The 18,703-nt window shown below is 43.8% G+C and overlaps 1 protein-coding gene across 1 annotated transcript in view; it reads right to left on the bottom strand.

The window, feature by feature from the left end:
- The window catches only part of LOC111963508 (nesprin-1-like), a 141,572-nt gene extending 135,440 nt beyond the window's left edge, over positions 1 to 6,132 (bottom strand). Inside the window, exons 1-2 of the mRNA XM_070443450.1 lie at positions 5,569 to 6,132; positions 2,085 to 2,146 (exon numbers count right to left, since the gene is read on the bottom strand). Coding sequence (XP_070299551.1) covers positions 2,085 to 2,146; positions 5,569 to 5,647 — 141 coding nt within the window. The 5' untranslated portion in view covers positions 5,648 to 6,132. The remainder of the gene's footprint in view (positions 1 to 2,084; positions 2,147 to 5,568) is intronic.
- Positions 6,133 to 18,703: the final 12,571 nt, after the last annotated feature.

Genomic DNA, 18,703 nt, shown 5'->3' with positions numbered 1-18,703 from the left:
ACACACACACACACTGTCATAACACACACATGCACACACTGTCACAAGACATTCAATCAATGCAAAAGTGCTTGGTAACGTGAGAGGAAATGGACACAATGGGAAAAACATGACTGTCCAGTGAAAGTTCAAACTAAAAGGGCCGGCACTTTCCATCATAAAACCAACATATTACATTTTGTTCCATTCAGAATTTGATTTAAAAATCTATTTTAAAATGGGAACTTTAAGGCACCCGTCATGGGATCTATCGTAATCCATTCAGAATGGCTTTGCTTACCTGACGGAAAAAGTTTAGATGAGATTAGATAAACTTATTGAGAGATGAACTGATAAGAATTGAGATTTGAATCCCTCCTACAGTAGCAGTAGCCTAGTGAACTGGAGCGAGAGGCTCATGACTAGGCTTATTCTACAGGTTCATTGGTATGCACAGAGAGAGAGAGAGAGAGAGAGAGAGAGAGAGAGAGAGAGAGAGAGAGAGAGAGAGAGAGAGAGAGAGAGAGAGAGAGAGAGAGAGAGAGAGAGAGKGYGAGAGAGAGAGAGAGAGGGGAGAGTGTGTGTGAGAGAGYGGGGGGGGGGGTATAAGTGTACAGCATGAATAATGAGGAATAGACCTCCGTGGTGACTTATTGGCCAATCATGTTACTCAGATTCCCATGCTTTGAACTGCCGCCCCGTGGGCCAAATCTGACAGAACAAAAGACAGATCTCTCCGCTGGGTTCAAAACTTAAACCCTGTACTAGTGATTAGTCACCCTGTCTGACCAAGCAGCAGCACAATGTGCTGTGTCACCAAAAACCTTTGAGCCAGCAAAACCTGGCTGTCTAAAATACAGCAAGAAAACATGGTTGGCCCTAACAGTATCTATGAAGCCCGTATCTGTAATGCGTTATGCACACACTCACGATGATGATGATGATGATGATGATGATGATGACATTATGAGCTATTCTATGTGTTTATATATAGTTATAACTCATGATGAGTATGTTTATAGTGTTAAAGAGCTGAACTGTCATATGGCCTTTTGGAGCAGACTGACTGCTTCCCGCAGAGAAATGTTCCTCCCACATCACACTCTCCATCTGCACCGTGCTGCTAAACTCTCCCTGCCTGCCAAACCTAGCCATGGACAAATATATACACACACGCACTCCCCCCCACACACACAGACACACGCACACAAGTGTGCAGGCATACTTATAGGCACAAATGTAGCACACACGCGCGCGCACGCGCACACACACACACAGCTTTACTCAACAGGTATTATCTTCTCTAAAATGCTGCCCTGGTGATCTCCTGTATACGGATAGTTCTATCTTCCTAGACAACTTTACTCTGTCCATCACGTTGGCTCGGTAAGGCATACTGCAGGCATTTTGTAAGCCTACTCAGGAACTGAGAAACACAGGGATCTCTGCCCTGAGTCATCTTTACTAGTGTCTCTCTCTGCCTCACTCTCCCCTGGTCTCGTTTAAAAATACATTTACAGGACTGATTCTACAAACAACTCAGTAGCTACACTGTAACACAATCCAAACATCCGGATGATGAAAAACATATCTTCAAATCTTAACTGTCTATTATGGCCGCAATCAAACTGTAGTTTTCCACGTGTACAAAATTGACATAAAAACCTCTGACACTTTGTTTGCATAATGTGGTTCCATTACACTATGAGGTGCCTCGCAGAATCATTATGATTGGATGACAACCCTCCTCTCACGGTCCAATCTCTGTTCACACACGAAGGGTCACGAGGGCTACTGAAATGCCACTGTCCAGAGAGCAGCTATAAAACTGGGCGGTCAAAGACAGCAGTGCAATACTTCTACAGCCATCTGATAACAAAGGTCAGGATAATATTCAGGGTAGCAATATTATCATAGTGATACAATTGCTGTATATCGGTGATTATACCATTGTAATAATGTTATTTCATCCTCTCCGCTCCTATACGGAAATGGAAGCTGCGGGTGGCATGGTAGTTATCTCAACATGATGTGTTAACACACAACACATATCTTATCAAGTGTTGTGTTGAAGCACAAAGACATAGTAAAGGATATCTTCTTACCTTTGCCAAGTGGGAGTTGATCCATTTTGTAAAGGTCCTCTTCTGTACGGCCTCTTGTTCATCTGGAATTGAAGTGGTACAGAACACGGTCAATACATGATGTCGCACAAGATAACTGCCTACCCTGCTTACAACTGCTGCCTCCCCTGTTTCATGGGTAGTTTGAGCCCTAAATGCTTATTGGCTTACAGTCGTGGTATATCAGACCGTATACCACGGGTATGATGAAACATTTATTTTTACTGCTCTAATTACGCTGGTAACCAGTTATAATAGCAATAAGGCACCTCTGGGGTATGTGGTATATGGCAAATATACCACGGCTAATGGCTGTATCCAGGCACTCCGCAACTAAGAACAGCCCTTAGCCATGGTTTATTGGCCATATACCACACCCCCACGTGCCTTATTGCTTAAGTATATTCTCTATTCCCAACGCTTCTTGCAGCCTGTTCAAGTGTGAATATTTAATTGAGTAGTGAGTAGTATCCATCCTGTTTACGAGTGTAGACCTCTGATCTGCGCAGCCCCTGACCACACAGTAATCTAAGCAGGGATATGGCACAGAGCAGAGTTTCCCAAACTCGGTCATGGGGACCCCAAATTTTGTTTTTTACTCTGACACTCCACAGCTGATTCAACTGATCAAAGCTTGATGATTAATTGATTATTGCAATCAGCTGTGTAGTTCTAGGGCAAAAACCAACCCTTGGGGTCCCGAGGACCGAGTTTAGGGAAAACCTGGCATAGAGGAAGTGAAAGAGGAAGGAAGTTATGCAGTGGTATGGAAGATCAGAGGAAGAGATGAAGAGAGGAGAGATACATTGGTGCATCCTGCAACACAATTACAGCTCCTAGAACGCACACATGAAAACATGTAGGTGTACAACAACGGGACATGTGGACATACAGTCGAAGTCAAGACCTCAGAAAAAAATTTGTAGACCTCCACAAGTCTGGTTCATCCTTGGGAGCAATTTCCAAATGGTACGCAAGTATAAACACCATGGGACCACGCAGCCGTCATACCGCTCAGGAGGGCTCGCGTTCTGTCTCCTAGAGATGAAAGTACTTTGGTGCGGAAGGTGCAAATCAATCCCGGAACAACAGCAAAGGACCTTGAGCCAGACTACGGTTTGCAACTGTACATGGGGACAAAGATCGTACTTTTTGGAGAAATGTCCTCTGGTCTGATGAAACAAAAATACAACTGTTTGGCCATAATGACCATCGTTATGTTTGGAGAAAAAGGGGGGGATGCTTGCAAGCCGAAGAACACCATCCCAACCGTGAAGCACGGGGGTGGCAGCATCAAGTTGTGGGGGTGCTTTGCTGCAGTAGGGACTGGTGCACTTCACAAAATAGATGGCATCATGAGGATGGAAAAGTATGTGGATATATTAAAGCAACCTCTCAAGACATCAGTCAGGAAGTTAAAGCTTTTAGCTTGGTCGCAAATGTGTTTTCCAAAATGGACAATGACCCCAAGCATACTTCCAAAGTTGTGGAAAAAATGGCTTAAGTCAAGGTATTGGAGTGGCCATCACAAAGACCTGATCTCAATACTATATAAAATTTGTGGGCAGAACTGAAAAAGCGTGTGTGAGCAAGGATGCCTACAAACCTGACACAGTTACACCAGCTCTGTCATGAGGAATAGGCCAAAATTCACCCCTTATTGTGGTAAGCTTGTGGAAGGCTACCTGAAACGTTTTAAAGGCAAAGCTACCAAATACTAATGTCAGGTATGCGTAAATTGCTGCAAGGGAGTCAGGCGCAGGAGAGCAGATAGTGGGTAGCAAACGGAGCCTTTTATTTAGGCGATCCAAAAGCACACGGCACAACGAACACGAAATACAAAACGGGTTGACATAACCCAGCGCAACCAGACATACGTGCGCATACATGAAACAGACAAACAATACCACACAAAAACATGGGGAAAACAGAGGGTTAAATAAACAACACATAATGAGGAAAATGAGAACCAGGTGTGTGGGAAAACGAGACAAAACAAATGGAAAATGAAAAATGGATCGGCGATGGCTAGAAGGCCAGCGACGTCAACAAGGAGAGGCATCGACTTCGGCAGAAGTCGTGACAACTAATTGAGTGTATGTAAACTTCTGACCCACTGGGAATGTGATGAAAGAAATAAAAGCTGAAATAAATATTTCTCTCTACTATTATTCTGACATTTCACATTCTTAAAATAAAGTGGTGATCCTAACTGACCTAAGACAGGGAATTTTTACTAGGATTAAATGTCATGAATTGTGAAAAACTGAGTTTCAATGTATTTGGCTAAGGTGTATGTAAACTTCCGACTTCAACTGTACCTAATGACTAAACATCAGAGCCAGGACAATACCAGTATCACGATACTCGTTAGTATCGTGGCAAGGAAACAAAACACGAAGCAGATTTAAACTCTTTAGGAAAACAGCCCTAATTATGGAAATAAACATCATCAAACTCACATTTATTTATTTTTCCAAGCTTTAGCTCGCAAGTTTTCATTTTTGCCATATAAAAAATATTATGATACTGGTATCCTCCCGGCCATACTAAAGATGCACCCAAACCACCTTGAAAAAAAAACATATATTTATAATACAATCACATATAATGATTAGATATTGACAGGTGTTTGCTCAAATAAAAGTCCCATCAAAGTAAGAGTCCTAAGTAGATCAAAGCATAAGCAGAGGAGATTTCTGTTCACAGCTTCACACATCTTGCAGACTCACTGCTCAGTGTCCAACCCACCAATAGCGGCATACGTACTCTTTCAGGTCACCCCCAGCCTGCACTTTTGTAGAGAGGGGGATAATATATGCAGACAGACTCTGTGCCTCATGCATAATACATTTCTGATTTCACACTACACAAAACATCTGTCGCTTCATAGAAGAAAAGGGTGACTTGCATTGCATAGCGTTTGTAGTGCACTGAACACACAGTGACATGTGCATATGTGTCAGTAGGTTGAGCAATACTGCACATACACAGTGGCCATTTTTAAACATCCGCACTTAAAGTATACTCTCTGGTCACGTGATGCTGGAGAACAGGGCCATGCTAACACTAGATAGCCTCCACAGAGAGAAAAGAACCCATATTACCTCAAAGGCATATCGTGTAATCTAAAGGAGCATCAGTGATGCACATACAGGGATGCCCAGTGAAGCATACAACATACATAGTGCTGTATCTGGTTTACCTAGCTACACCAAAGCCTCAGTAAACTCCTTGTTCTTTTCTGCACTAACTATATCCTCCACCATATGCCTTACATACATAGTGCTGCTGTGTCAGTATATATCTGGTTCATGCATCTGGCTCACCTCCATGTAAACCACAATCCAAGCTTGGTTCCTTGTTATTTTCCATATGCAGGAACTCAATCATCCACTAAGGATGAGAGGATGGGATGCAGTGAGAGATGACAATCTATAGAAATCACTGCTGCTGGCCTACTTACCGCGGAGATACTGAAAGAATCCCGTCACCAGGTTGAGAGAAGAGGTCTTTTTGACGGCTACATCCTTATAGTGAGCCATTATCCACACCTTGCCTCCCTCCCTGTGCCCTTCACATTGCAAGCTTGTTGTGAGCCTCTGTATGTCTGTCTGTCTGTGGGAGTTGATGGTGAAAGGCTATCCACAGTGGAAAAATAAACAGAAGAAAGAGGGGAAAAACAGAGCTTTTCCTTTCCCTTTTATTCCAGGCGGCAGGAAGCAAAACAGGTCTGGGCTGCCTCAGCCTGGTTGGTCGCTTGTTTCCCCGGTGACAACACAGAGCTGAGCTGCTGGGGGCTGACTGCCTGCTGCAGCCTCAATCCCCTCCTACACCGACACACACCCCTCACACACACACACACACACAGTGGAAAGCCCTCTAATAGAGACAGATACATACAATCTTTCCCATCCCATCCTTCCCTCCTCTTCCTGTTATTCTCCCAATATCCAGAAGAGCTATGCTTGTGGTGTGTGGATGTGATGTGTGGTGCGTGTGATGTGTGCACTGCCCAGCCCCCGCTGCATTGTCTGCCTCTCTCCCTGCCTCCCAGTAGCCCTGCCTCCCTCCCGCAGCAGCATCCATCTGAGACAGAAGCAGGGGGGATCAGCTTGGAGCACTGCTCAACCAATCAGCACAAGGGACGGCAATGATGTCACAGGCTGCCCTGGTTGCATTATCTCAAGCAGGGTGTGTGTGTGTGTGTGTGTGTGTGTGTGTGTGTGTGTGTGTGTGTGTGTGTGTGTGTGTGTGTTGTGTGTGTGTGTGTGTGTGTGTGTGTGTGTGTGTGTGCGTGCGTGCGTGCGTGCGTGCGTGCGTGCGTGCGTGCGTGCGTGCGTACGTGCGTGCGTGCGTGCTTGCGTTTGTGTGTGGATACAAGGTTTAGATGTAATCTGCTGTAACTGAAACTATAATTCTGTGGGACACTCAAACAAAGGAGTGCTGTGTTTTATGCACTATTAATAATGTAATACAAGACATAACAATAAATGTATGCCCAGCACAATGCTAGCAGTTCCATCTTATTAAATTATATACACTATTACACTAAAGTCTTCTAAGATTGAATTACATTACTTTTCCTCCCACAAAGACCAGAATAGTATCAAGAATATGCTACAATAGCCCAGCATGGGACAACAGTTCTAAATAATTTATTTCATAGCTTGTAGATGGCATCAGCCACCTGCTCTCTGATTGTCAGGGCTATTGTTGTGAGTCCAAACTAGATACAGTACCATAGGATTCCCCTAGGGGTTCCCCCACAGGCAATCAAGTAAATGAATGCTCTCTGTTGAATAACAGTACCTCAAAACGAGCCTACAATAGTCATTCTACAATGTGAAGGCCACAGTTATTCATCTTTTTGATCTGTAACTTGTTTTATTAGAGTTCAAACTATTATTTCTTATTTTAGGTTCAAATGTTCTCTTGAACTCTTCAATTCTCGTGTACCCTCCTTACATTGTGCAGTACTCATGGCTGCACAATGAATTTCCGTGTGGGGACAATAAAGTTGTAAGGGTATTTGATAGCTCCTGGCCGAACGTATGTGAATACAGTTATTGTCTCCCTCTCTCCCAGACGCCCACTTTATGACATAGTTGGAGAAGTCTCAATCAGCCTATTGTCTGACTGACTGTGGAGAGAGTGAAACATTGGACAAGAAACCAGTTGCAGGACAACACACATCTGAGGCCAGTTAATACTCACTACCTTGTCTGTATACAGAAGCTTCACAATACTAATGACCGTGGTGTTAAAAAGCTTAAAGGGGAATGGAAACACTTTAGATTGACAGTTACAGTTAGCTGGCGTTCTAGTGTTTCCCTTCCCCTTTAAAGGCTATAGATTCGATGGAACATGGAAGTGTTAGTGTTAAAATGATAAAGGGATACTTGGGGATTTTATCTACTTCCCCAGAGTCAGAGGAACATGTGGATACCATTTTTATGCCTCTGTGTCCAGTACGAAGGAAGTAAGAGGTTGTTTCGCGAGCTAGTAGATACCCATAGACTTCCAGTTGTTGCCCTAACGCTAGTTAGCATTGGCTCGCGAAACTACCTTCAACTTACTTCATACTGAAAACAGAGACGCTCATTGCCAAATTCCCTTTAAAAAACCCTCAACACTGTTAAAAATACTTAATCTATCCTAAAGAGTTAGCAACAATTCACTTTTGTTTGGGGGGAAAAGTCTAAATCGACTACCATAACTTGCTCATCCTCTGAGTTGTCACTAATGTCGGGCAAAGATGTTGCGCGAATAGGCCTGGCTCGCAGTCGCATTCCAATTCATCCCAAAGGTGTTCGATGCGGTTGAGGTCAGGGCTCTGTGCAGGCCAGTCAAGTTCTTCCACACTGATCTCGACAAACCATTTCTGTATGGTCCTCACTTTGTGCACGGGGGCATTGTCATGCTGAAACAGGAAAGGGCCTTCTCCAAACTGTTGCCACAAAGTTGGAAGCATAGAATCATCTAGAATGTCATTGTATGCTGTAGCGTTAAGATATCCTTTCACTGGAACTAAGGGGCCTAGCATGAACCATGAAGAACAGCCACAGACCATTATTCCTCAGCCACCAAACTTTACAGTTGGCGCTATGCATTGGGGCAGGTAGCATTCTCCTGGCATCCGCCAAACCCAGATTCGTCCATCAGACTGCCAGATAGAGAAGCGTGATTCATCACTCCAAAGAACGCGTTTCCTCTGCTCCAGAGTGCAATGGCGGCAAGCTTTACACCACTCCAGCTGACGCTTGGCATTTCGCATGGTGATCTTAGGCTTGTGTGCCCGATGAACAGTTCTGGTGCTGACGTTGCTTCCAGAGGCAGTTTGGAACTCGGTAGTGTGTTGCAACCGAGGACAGTACATTTTTAAGCGCTTCAGAACTGTGAGCTTATGTGGCCTACCACTTCGCAGCTGAGCCGTTGTGGCTCCTAGATGTTCCCACTTCACAATAACATCACTTACAGTTGACCGGGGTAGCTCTAGCAGGTCCGAAATTTGATGAACTGACTTGTTGGAAAGGTGGCATCCTATGACGTGCCACGTTGAAAGTCACTGAACTCTTTAGTCAGGCCATTCCACTGCCAGTGTTTGTCTATGGGGATTGCATGGCTGTGTGCTCGATTTTACACACATGTAAGCAACGGTTGTGGCTGAAATAGCGTAATCCACTCATTTGAAGGGGTGTCCACATACTTTTGTATATAAAGTGTATCTGGGACCAGGCTATTACAGCACCACCTTCCTGTATAAAACACACAATAGAATGATTATCATTTAGTACTTGGTAGCTTGTCATATGCAGCACAGAAAGCCCTTTATTCTATCAGGACCACAGCAGCTACTCTTCTAAAAGCTTTTTTTCTGACAGACTATATATACACTAGACTAGTGCTCGTCACACCATTTCAGTACTACAGTACAGGACCCTGTTAGTCAGGCAGTTCTGACTGAAAAAGCTTTTAAAGTAAAAATAGGGGGAAAAAGTACATGCATTGCATGTTGCTGGTATTGAGGGCGGAAAACTCATAAAGTTTCTCTGAATAAACTGTACATTCATCTAGTGTGTGAAGGAGCTGTCCAGTCCTGAACTCAGAGGGAGTTATTGTGCTATTTTAGGGGAATCAGTAGGCTTATCAGGGCGGCAGGTAGCCTAGTGGTTAGAGCATTGGACTGGTAACCGAAAGGTTGCAAGATTGGATCTTTGAGCTGACAAGGCAAAAATCTGTCATTCTGCTCCTGAACAAGGCAGTTAACCTGCTGTTCCTAGGCCACCATTGAAACTAAGAATTTGTTCTTAACTGACTTGCCTAGTTAAATAAAACTATACTGTAGAGGACTATTCTAAACCATTACAATATCTACTGGGCATCTGATATCAGGTCACTTGCAGCTGGTCTCTTTTTCTCCAGTATTATATATTAGACGATTAATTCAATTTAGTCTGCCGTACGGTAGGTAAGCACTACAATATGGATGTAGCCTAAGTGGCATTGAAGGGGGGAGCAAACACAAACCCCATCAACCCCAGAGTAGAAGTCATTTACATGAGTGATGTAGTACTTTAAGCCATGATACTTTAGGACATGATGATACCTTTGGCAAGAAGCACGCTGTAGTGTAGTTCAGCTCCAAATGTTTCTGCAGGTCACCAGGGACCCCTGTAATAGCCCACTCACTCTGTTGCTCCATTTACCTGACAGCAACAGTACTTTGTAGTCCTGACAAGCATAGAATAATGATATGGGGCTATAGGGCTTGGGCTGATTCTGCACTTGGACATCAACCAGTCAAGTTTGATAAGGCAACATCTGAACTTGCACAGGAAACAGTGACATCTGGTGCTTGGCGTTACAATGACAGAAAATAAGTAAATATATTCAATGATTTATGTGTGTGTGGGGGTGAGAGGGAGAGAGAGAGAGGAGGGGGGGTGTCAGCTGTAAGAGCTTCCGCTAATCTATCTCCCAGACAGTGTCAGCAGCAGCTGCCAGGTCCTCTCAGGGTAGAGCTCACAGACTCAATGATCTACAGTTTACAGCTTAAAGCATACAGATTGATATGATCTCATGTATGGAGACTGACAGAATAATCACCACTCTCTCACATCTTACAGAAGAGGTTGCTAGGAGGAGCTATAGGAGGACGGGTTCATTGTAATGGCTTGGGCTCATTGTAACGGCTGGAATGTAATTATGGAACGGAGTCAAACGCGGTTTCCATGTGTGTGATACTGCTCCATTTATTACATTCCAGTCAGTACAATGAGCCTGTCCTACTACAGTTCCTCCCACCAGCCTCCTCTGTAGCCTAAATATCCTGCAAATGTATGAATTAATGAAAATGAATGCAACACAAGACATGTCTGGTCAGAAAGGGCAACTGGGCTCTATATAGAGCCATATGACAGAAATGTCAGTGCCACTTCACAAATCCTCAGAGGAAACTGCATACAACCTGTTTGTGCTAAGCTGATTGTGAGGGACCAGAATGAACTCTGGTGGGTGGGTTCTCTCCCTATGCTTATCACTGTGGTTCCCGTAAGGGAGGGTAGTGATCCCACACGGAAGGGGATGGCTGCCGTTTTAGGGAACCCTAACCAACGGTGCAATTTTGTGTGTTTTTTCGCATTGTTTGTAACATATTTTGTACATAATGTTGCTGTTACTGTCTCTTATGACCGAAAAGAGCTTCTGGATATCAGAACAGCGATTACTCACCTCAAACTGGGCTAAGATTTTTTCTTCAATGAGTCCGACGCGAAGGATATACCGCTTCTCCGAGACCAGGCCCAAATTCCTGTCATTCGCATGAAGAAAAGACGGAAATACAGGGGGCGGAGATCGGGGTGCCTTGAAAAAATTCGTCAGCGTGTGGGTAACCGGCCTCTACCATCCATTCTATTGGCCAACGTGCAATCACAGGATAAACTGGATGATCTCCGTTCGAGACGAACCTACCAACGGGACATTAAAAACTGTAATATCTTATGTTTCACCAGGTCGTGGCTGAACGACAACAAGGATAATATACAGTTGGCTGGGTTTTCTGTGCATCAGCAGGACAGAACAGCTACATCTGGTAAGAAGAGGGGCAGGGGTGTGTGTCTATTTATCAATAACAACTGGTGTGTGATGTCTACTGTTAAGGAAGTCTCAATACCTCAGGCGAGCAAGGTATCATGAGTACCTCATGATAAGCTGTAGACCACACTATCTACCACAAACGGATGCTCACACTAAGAGTGCACTCAACAAGCTGTATAAGGCCATAAGCAAACAAGAAAATGCTCATCCAGAAGCGCCGCTCCTAGTGGCCGGGGACTTTAATGCAGGCAAACATAAATCTGATTGACACAATTTCTACCATGTCACATGTGCAACCTGAGGAAAAAAAACAACAACCCCGAGACCATCTTTACTCCACATTCAGAGACGCATAGAAAGCTCTCCCTCGCCCTCCATTTGGCAAATCTGACCATAATTCTATCCTCCTGATTCCTGCTTACAAGCAAAAACTAAAGCAGCAACTACCAGTGCTTCGCTCAATACGGAAGGAAGTGGTCAGATGACGCCAATGCTACGCTACAGGACTGTTTTGCTAGCACAGACTGGAATATGTTCTAGGATACATCCAATGGCATTGAGGAGTATACCACCTCAGTCACCGGCACCATCATTAAGTGTATTGACGATGTCGTCCCCACAGGGACCGTACGTGCATATCCCAACCAGAAACCATGGATTACAGGCAACATCCGTACTGAGCTAAAGGATAGAGCTGCCGCTTTCAAGGAGCGGGACACTAAATCCCACTATACCCTCAGTCGAACCATCAAATAGGCAAAGCGTCAATACAGGACTAAGATTGAATCTTGCTACACCAGCTCTGATGCTCTTCGGATGTGGCAGGGCTTGCAGACTATTACGGACTACAAAGGGAAACCCAGCCGTGCGCTGCCCAGTGACGCGAGCCTACCAGACAAACTAAATGCCTTTTATGCTCGCTTCGAGGCAAGCAACACTGAAGCATGCATGAGAGCATCAGCTGTTCCGGATGACTGTGTGATCACGCTCTCCATAGCCGATGTGAGCAAGACCTTTAAACAGGTCAATATTCACAAGGCCGTGGGGCCAGACGAATTACCAGGACGTGTACTCAGAGCATGCGTGGACCAACTGGCAAGTGTCTTCACTGACATTTTCAACCTCTCCCTGACCAAGTTTGTAATACCTACATGTTTCAAGCAGACCACCATAGTTCCTGTACCCAAGAAAGCAAAGGTAACCTGCCTAAATGACTATCGCCCCGTAGCACTCACGTTGGTAGCCATGAAGTGCTTTGAAAGGCTGGTCATGGCTCACATCAACACCATCATCCCGGAAACCCTAGACCCATTCCATTCGCATACTGCCCCAACAGATACACAGATGATGTAATGTCAATTATACTCCACACCGCCCTTTCCCACCTGGACAAAAGGAACACCTATGTGAGAATGCTGTTCATTGACTACAGCTCAGCGTTCAACACCATAGTGCCCACAATGCTCATCACTAAGCTAAGGACCCTGGGACTAAGCCCCTCCCTCTGTAACTGGAACCTGGACTTCCTGATGGGCTTCCCCCAGGTGGTAAGGGTAGACAACAACACATCTGCCACATCTGATCCTCAACATGGGGGCCCCTCAGGGGTGCGTGCTTAGTCCCCTCCTGTACTCCCTGTTCACCCACGCCTGCTTGGCCAAGCACGACTCAAACACCATCATTAAGTTTGCAGACGAACACAACACTGGTCACCGGCAATGATGAAACAGCCTTTAGGGAGAAGGTCAGAGGCCTGGCAGTGTGGTGCCAGGACAACAACCTCGCCCTCAACGTAAGCAAGACAAAGAAGCTGATCGTGTACTACAGGAAAAGGAGGGCCGAACACGCCCCCATTCACATCAACGGGGCTGAAGTGGAGCGGATTGAGAGTTTCAAGTTCCTTGGTGACCACATCACCAACAAACTATCATGGTCCAAACATACAAAGACAGTCGTGAAGAGGGCACGACAACACCTTTTCACCCTCTGGAGACTGAAAAGATTTGGCATGAGTCCTGCCATCCAGGACCTATATATTAGGCGGTGTCAGAGGAAGGCCCAAAGAATTGTCAAAGACTCCAGTCACCCAAGTCATAGACTGTTCTCTCTCCTACCGCACAGCAAGTGGTAACGGAGCACCAAGTCTAGGTCCAAAAGCCTCCTTAACAGCTTCTACCCCCAAGCTATAAGACTGCTGAACAATTAACCAAATGGCCACCCTGACTATTTACATTGACCTCCCCCCTCCCCTTTGTTTTTACTCGCCGTTTATTATCTATGCATAGTCACTTTACTCCTACCTACATGTACAAATTACCTCAACTAACCTGTACCGCCGCACATTGACTTGGTACCGGTACCCCCCGTAATATAACCTCTTTATTGTTATTTTACTGTGTTACTTTTGTTTATTTATTCAATATTTTCTGAACTCTATTTCTTGAACTGCATTGTTGGTTAAGGGCTTGTAAGTAAGCATTTCACGGTAAGGTCAACACCTGTTGTATTCGGCACGTGACGAATATAATTTGATTTGATTTGAAACCCTTCACTGGCAGTGTTTCTTTACATCCTACATCCTACCACCATCACCAGCCATAAAAGGGGAAACCACAAGGGCTCAGTCAGTCATGTCATTCTGAAAGCAAGAGGGTCTGGGGTGGGCTGGGCTAGTCATACACACCACTCTACTCTCCGGTCTCTCCTGGCAGTAAAAGACACGTCAGTGGTAACCTGAGAGTCCCCATCCATCCGTATGAGGAGGATCTGTCAGACTGGATGGATTCCATGGTGCTCTAGTTCAATGTTATGCAATGGTTCTGCTAAATGTTCAGATTAAATGACATGGACAGCACTGGCTATGAATGTTCCATTTCAATACTTAGTCATTAACCATGAGCAAACATGTTTCGGCCAAAAGCAGTGTGTAAATGGTATGCAGATTCCCAATGTCTGAGGCCAAATGTTTCCCAAGGGCAAGTGACAGAGAATTTATGTTGACTCTCAGGAAGCACAAATTAATTGGGCAGACTACAGAATAAATCCTGTTATAATTTCACATGGTTCTGTAGCATAGCGTACTAGACTTGCTTCCAATCGAAGAGCCCAACCAAAAAACATCTGTCAGGAAGAGATTTACGTAAATCATCATCAAGATGAGACCATTCAATCCGTCAGTTCCCCAACAGCCTGACAGACGGTGGTAACTTTCTCCACAGGATATCTCCTTTTTGTGACAAGACGTTGTGTTCCCTGTAAGTTCTGGGTTGTGTTCATAAGGCACCAAATGAAAGAAAACAGACAAACAGAGCGGGACTACCTGGATGTTTTCTGTTGCATGCCCTAATGAACTAGCTACTTCAACGTTGGTCTCCACAATGCACAACACTACTGTCATGACGTTGGCCTGGGGGTAGGTTTATGACAGTCATAAATACCTCTTTCCCCCTTTTTCCCTCTCCCTACTATAACTGATGTGACATAAGAAAACCCATTGGTTAACATAGAGATTCTGGGAACATCAGAAGTTGGGGGGAAATGAATTATATTCTGGTAATCCGACCAACTGAACATATGCGGTGGTACTTAAGGTATATTATGTCAGTTCGGTTGCCCTCTGACACATTCTCATCAATGATAGAATGACATAAACTCTACTGTGGAAAGTCTGAACGTCAGAGGTATCGGATTCACATGGAATTGTTGTTTAATTCAAATGTTTGAATATGAAATTATTTGTGAAGAGATTAAATTTAATTTTAGCTTCCAAATGAGAGATTTGGGTTTTCATAAGTTTGGCTTCTGCTCAACCAGGGGCCCGCCCCTGTGAAGAGACATGGGTTATAAATTTTCAGACACACCCCTCTCCCTCCACTATAAAAGCCATTGACAAAAATATAACTTCCTGTTCCGGGTACATCCGGATGATGATCCGATGTCAGAATGGTTCAGATAATAACTACAGAACTAAGCCAACATCAGCATGGACTTTGGTTGCAAATGGTATGAACTTTGAACTCGTATTCACTACAGAAGTGATACCTCCTAGCCGTTGAGTTAGCAACAGCTGCTACAAACGCAGGTTAGGAAGGACAGTCAGAGTATCCCGTCTACTACACATCGACGRTACTCCAACGTATCCAGTGACCACCAGAGACATTCTTCAAAGGACAGAGGACTCGGTTTGGCAAGACGGTCTTCCATCTACCACCAACCTACTGAAGCGTAGCTCAGAGTAAATATTTATTGCATTTTCCTTTTCTAAATGGGCGGTAATTTAGAATGCATAAGATACTGTATTTACGATGGTACAGCTTTGCCTATGTTCCAGTCTCCCACTCTTTCACTAAAATCCCGCCCCTTTTCTTTGTGTAACAAACAACATCATATCTATTCTGCCCGCTAGGGACGTTTTCCTTTATGGCGGCACTTTGTAATCAAGTTATGATTTAATTGTGTATGTGTGATTCTGTGTGATTAGTTAGGTATTTAGTAAATAAATAATTAAACCCAATTTTGTATTGCTGATTCAACTTGTTAGCCAGGATTCTTGCAGATAACCAAGGATTTACCACTTTCAGATGAGACTGAATAAAATGACGATTAATGTGACTGCTATGGATGTAAAATATTACTAAATCTTTAAGAGTTTATTCGGAAGATAACAGCTCTATAAATATTCTTTCGTGGTGTCCCTCTCTAGTTAATTACATTTACATGATTAGTTCAATCAGGTAATATTAATTACGGAGAAATTATTTTATAGAATAGCATGTCATAGCAATTAATCTGGCATAGCCAAAGACACGACACTACCCTGGCCTGAAGTCTATCATTATGTTGATCTGTTCCAGATGCGACCTACCTACAGAATACCTCTTTCTTTCAGCCACAAGCTATGGAAACTCAGTAACCTCCGCTACTGGTCGAGCTGGGTACCTTCTGTACATTCATAGAATGGGGGCCCTTTCCAGCTTAGGATGGGGCCCTTTCCAGCTTTAGGATGCGTCCCAAATCGCACCCTATTACCTACGTATGTAGTGCACTACATTTGACCAAGGCCCATGGGGCTCTGGCCAAAAGTAGTGCACTATATAGGAAAAAGGGTGCCATTTGGGACACAGCCTTGGTTGTGATTGAGGGAAGAAGAATGTCAGCAATGCAGTAGCTTATTAAGAAGTAGCCAATTAGGTGTTAAAAATATATATTAGGGGGTAAAATATTATGAATGGACATTTCAGGGAAAGAGGAAGGATAGAGAACTGCATCTTGTGTAACTTCTGTAAATGTAGCCTACATGAATAGGCTTTTGATCACTGTTGAGTTTACCTGTTAAGCACTCAAACATGCAGGTGGATGTCAAACATATAGGCCAACCCCCTGTTTGGTAAGATGTACACACAATAGATTGTCATTGACTAAGCAAAGGAATCTTTACCTTACACTGACATTGAGCCAGGTTAGCACATGCCCACTTCAAGCCTGGGCATGCCTAACAGGCTGACCACACAGCTCTCGTTGCAAAATAAATGTACACATACATGTTATTCAATCATTGCACCCACACTGCTCGCGCACGCCAACGAGTGTCTGTGTTGCCAAGCGCTAAAAAAGAAGAGGTGTAAGTCCTGCCTCTCCCATCTCCTCGTTGGTTTGTAGAAGCAGATACCCATCTCCTCATTGGTTATACCCACGTGGGTGATTGAAAGATGAACTGAGGTCGGTCAGTTGTGGTAATACACCTTATTATGAAAGTTAGATGCCAATCACCATATAAAGTCCAAAGAAGAAAAAGCCTGGAAGGAGGAGAGATGACTAGAAACGATTCAGTTGACCGTTTTATGTGTGGATTAATTGTCCGAGTAGAGGACCTTGTGCATTTCAGGTAAAATAACAACTCAACGTTTATATCCCAGGACAAATTAGCTAGCAACAGCAAGCTTGCTAAATATGACAAATTAGCTAGCAACTGCAAGCTAGCTAGCTAAATTGCCATAAATGTTTAATGATTTTCGACGTGTTCCCAAATTAATATAATTGGTTCAGAGTTTGTTTTGATATTTCAACCTGCGTGACGTGATCGCGTTTGGTGTGGGGGGACAAAATCTATTTGCGCATGATGGCGCACGCGGATGGACGCGCGCATCCGGTTTGGGCATGGTGTAAGCAAAAGGTTTGAGACTAAGGTTTCAAACAAAAACACACACACAAACACACAAATACACTGGCACTCAAACATGCACGCTCACACACACACACACACACACACACACCACACACACACACACACACACACACACACACACACACACACACACACACACACACACACACACACACACACACACACACACACACACACACACACACACACACACACACACACACCACAAACACAGAGGAAAATTTTATAAAACTATAGATAGCCTTTATCGTTCCTATGTTCAGTCACCATCACATCTTTCTCAAAGACTATGATTTATTCACAAAAATGAATTAATAAAAATACCAAGCTTTGCACTTTACATCTCACAACCTATACAATTCAGACACTGTTCTGCTATGTGTAGTTTAAGAGAGCATCTCCACATCAAAAACCAAATGATGATTAACTCTTGAACGTTATGGCAAAATGTAGATTTCCTCTTAAATAGACATGCCCAAAAGTAATTATTTTCCACGAGATGGCAATAAACAATAACTAGTAATGCTGCATAGTTCTAGAAAGGTCTGGAACTCACCTTTCTGGTAAAACAAAAGTGGGGGAATGATGACTGAAATGCTTTCAAAATATAGTAACAATCAAATTATAAATGACTTACTGTAAGAGTTCACCTTTCTTATAACTGTAAAATAAATCGGATCATATTTAGTGACTACAAATTTGGCCCCATTTCGCTGACTTGAGTGTTAGCGGAAATCAGACAGATGGGGCTTTCTGGCACTATAAGGCACTGGACCCGAAGAAATGCACAGAGTGCCTGGTACACCAAAATGTCCAGAACCGCTCAGAGTCCCCTAAAATAGGGCACCTAACGTCTAAGAGAAGATACAGTCCACTCAAATGGCAGGTGTTCTGGACTATTGGCACTTATTGTTTCTCACAATTAAAGTGATACTTCCAGATTTTGGCAATGAGCATGCTAGCTTAATATACCCATAGACTTCCAGTTAACGCTAATTAGCATTGGCTTGCGAAACTACCTCTAACTTCTTTCATACTGGACACAGAGACATAAAAATGGTATCCACGAGTTCATCTGACTCTGGGGAAGTAAATCCCGAAGTATCGCTTTATGTCCACACTTACTGTTCAAATTTGACAAAGATTAGAAAAAGCTCAAGATAAACGAACAGGAAAACATCCTCCCAAAGAGCAGGAAGTTAGTTATCGGGTAGCAGTGGTACAACCACACACAGATGTTTTATAACACAGTACCAATGGTAATGAGCGACACACACACACACACACACACACACACACACACACACACACACACACA

The sequence above is a fragment of the Salvelinus sp. IW2-2015 genome, linkage group LG4q.2 (assembly GCF_002910315.2).
Source record: "Salvelinus sp. IW2-2015 linkage group LG4q.2, ASM291031v2, whole genome shotgun sequence".
Classification (NCBI taxonomy): Eukaryota; Metazoa; Chordata; class Actinopteri; order Salmoniformes; family Salmonidae; genus Salvelinus; species Salvelinus sp. IW2-2015.
This window is presented reverse-complemented; position numbering and strand designations above follow the sequence as displayed.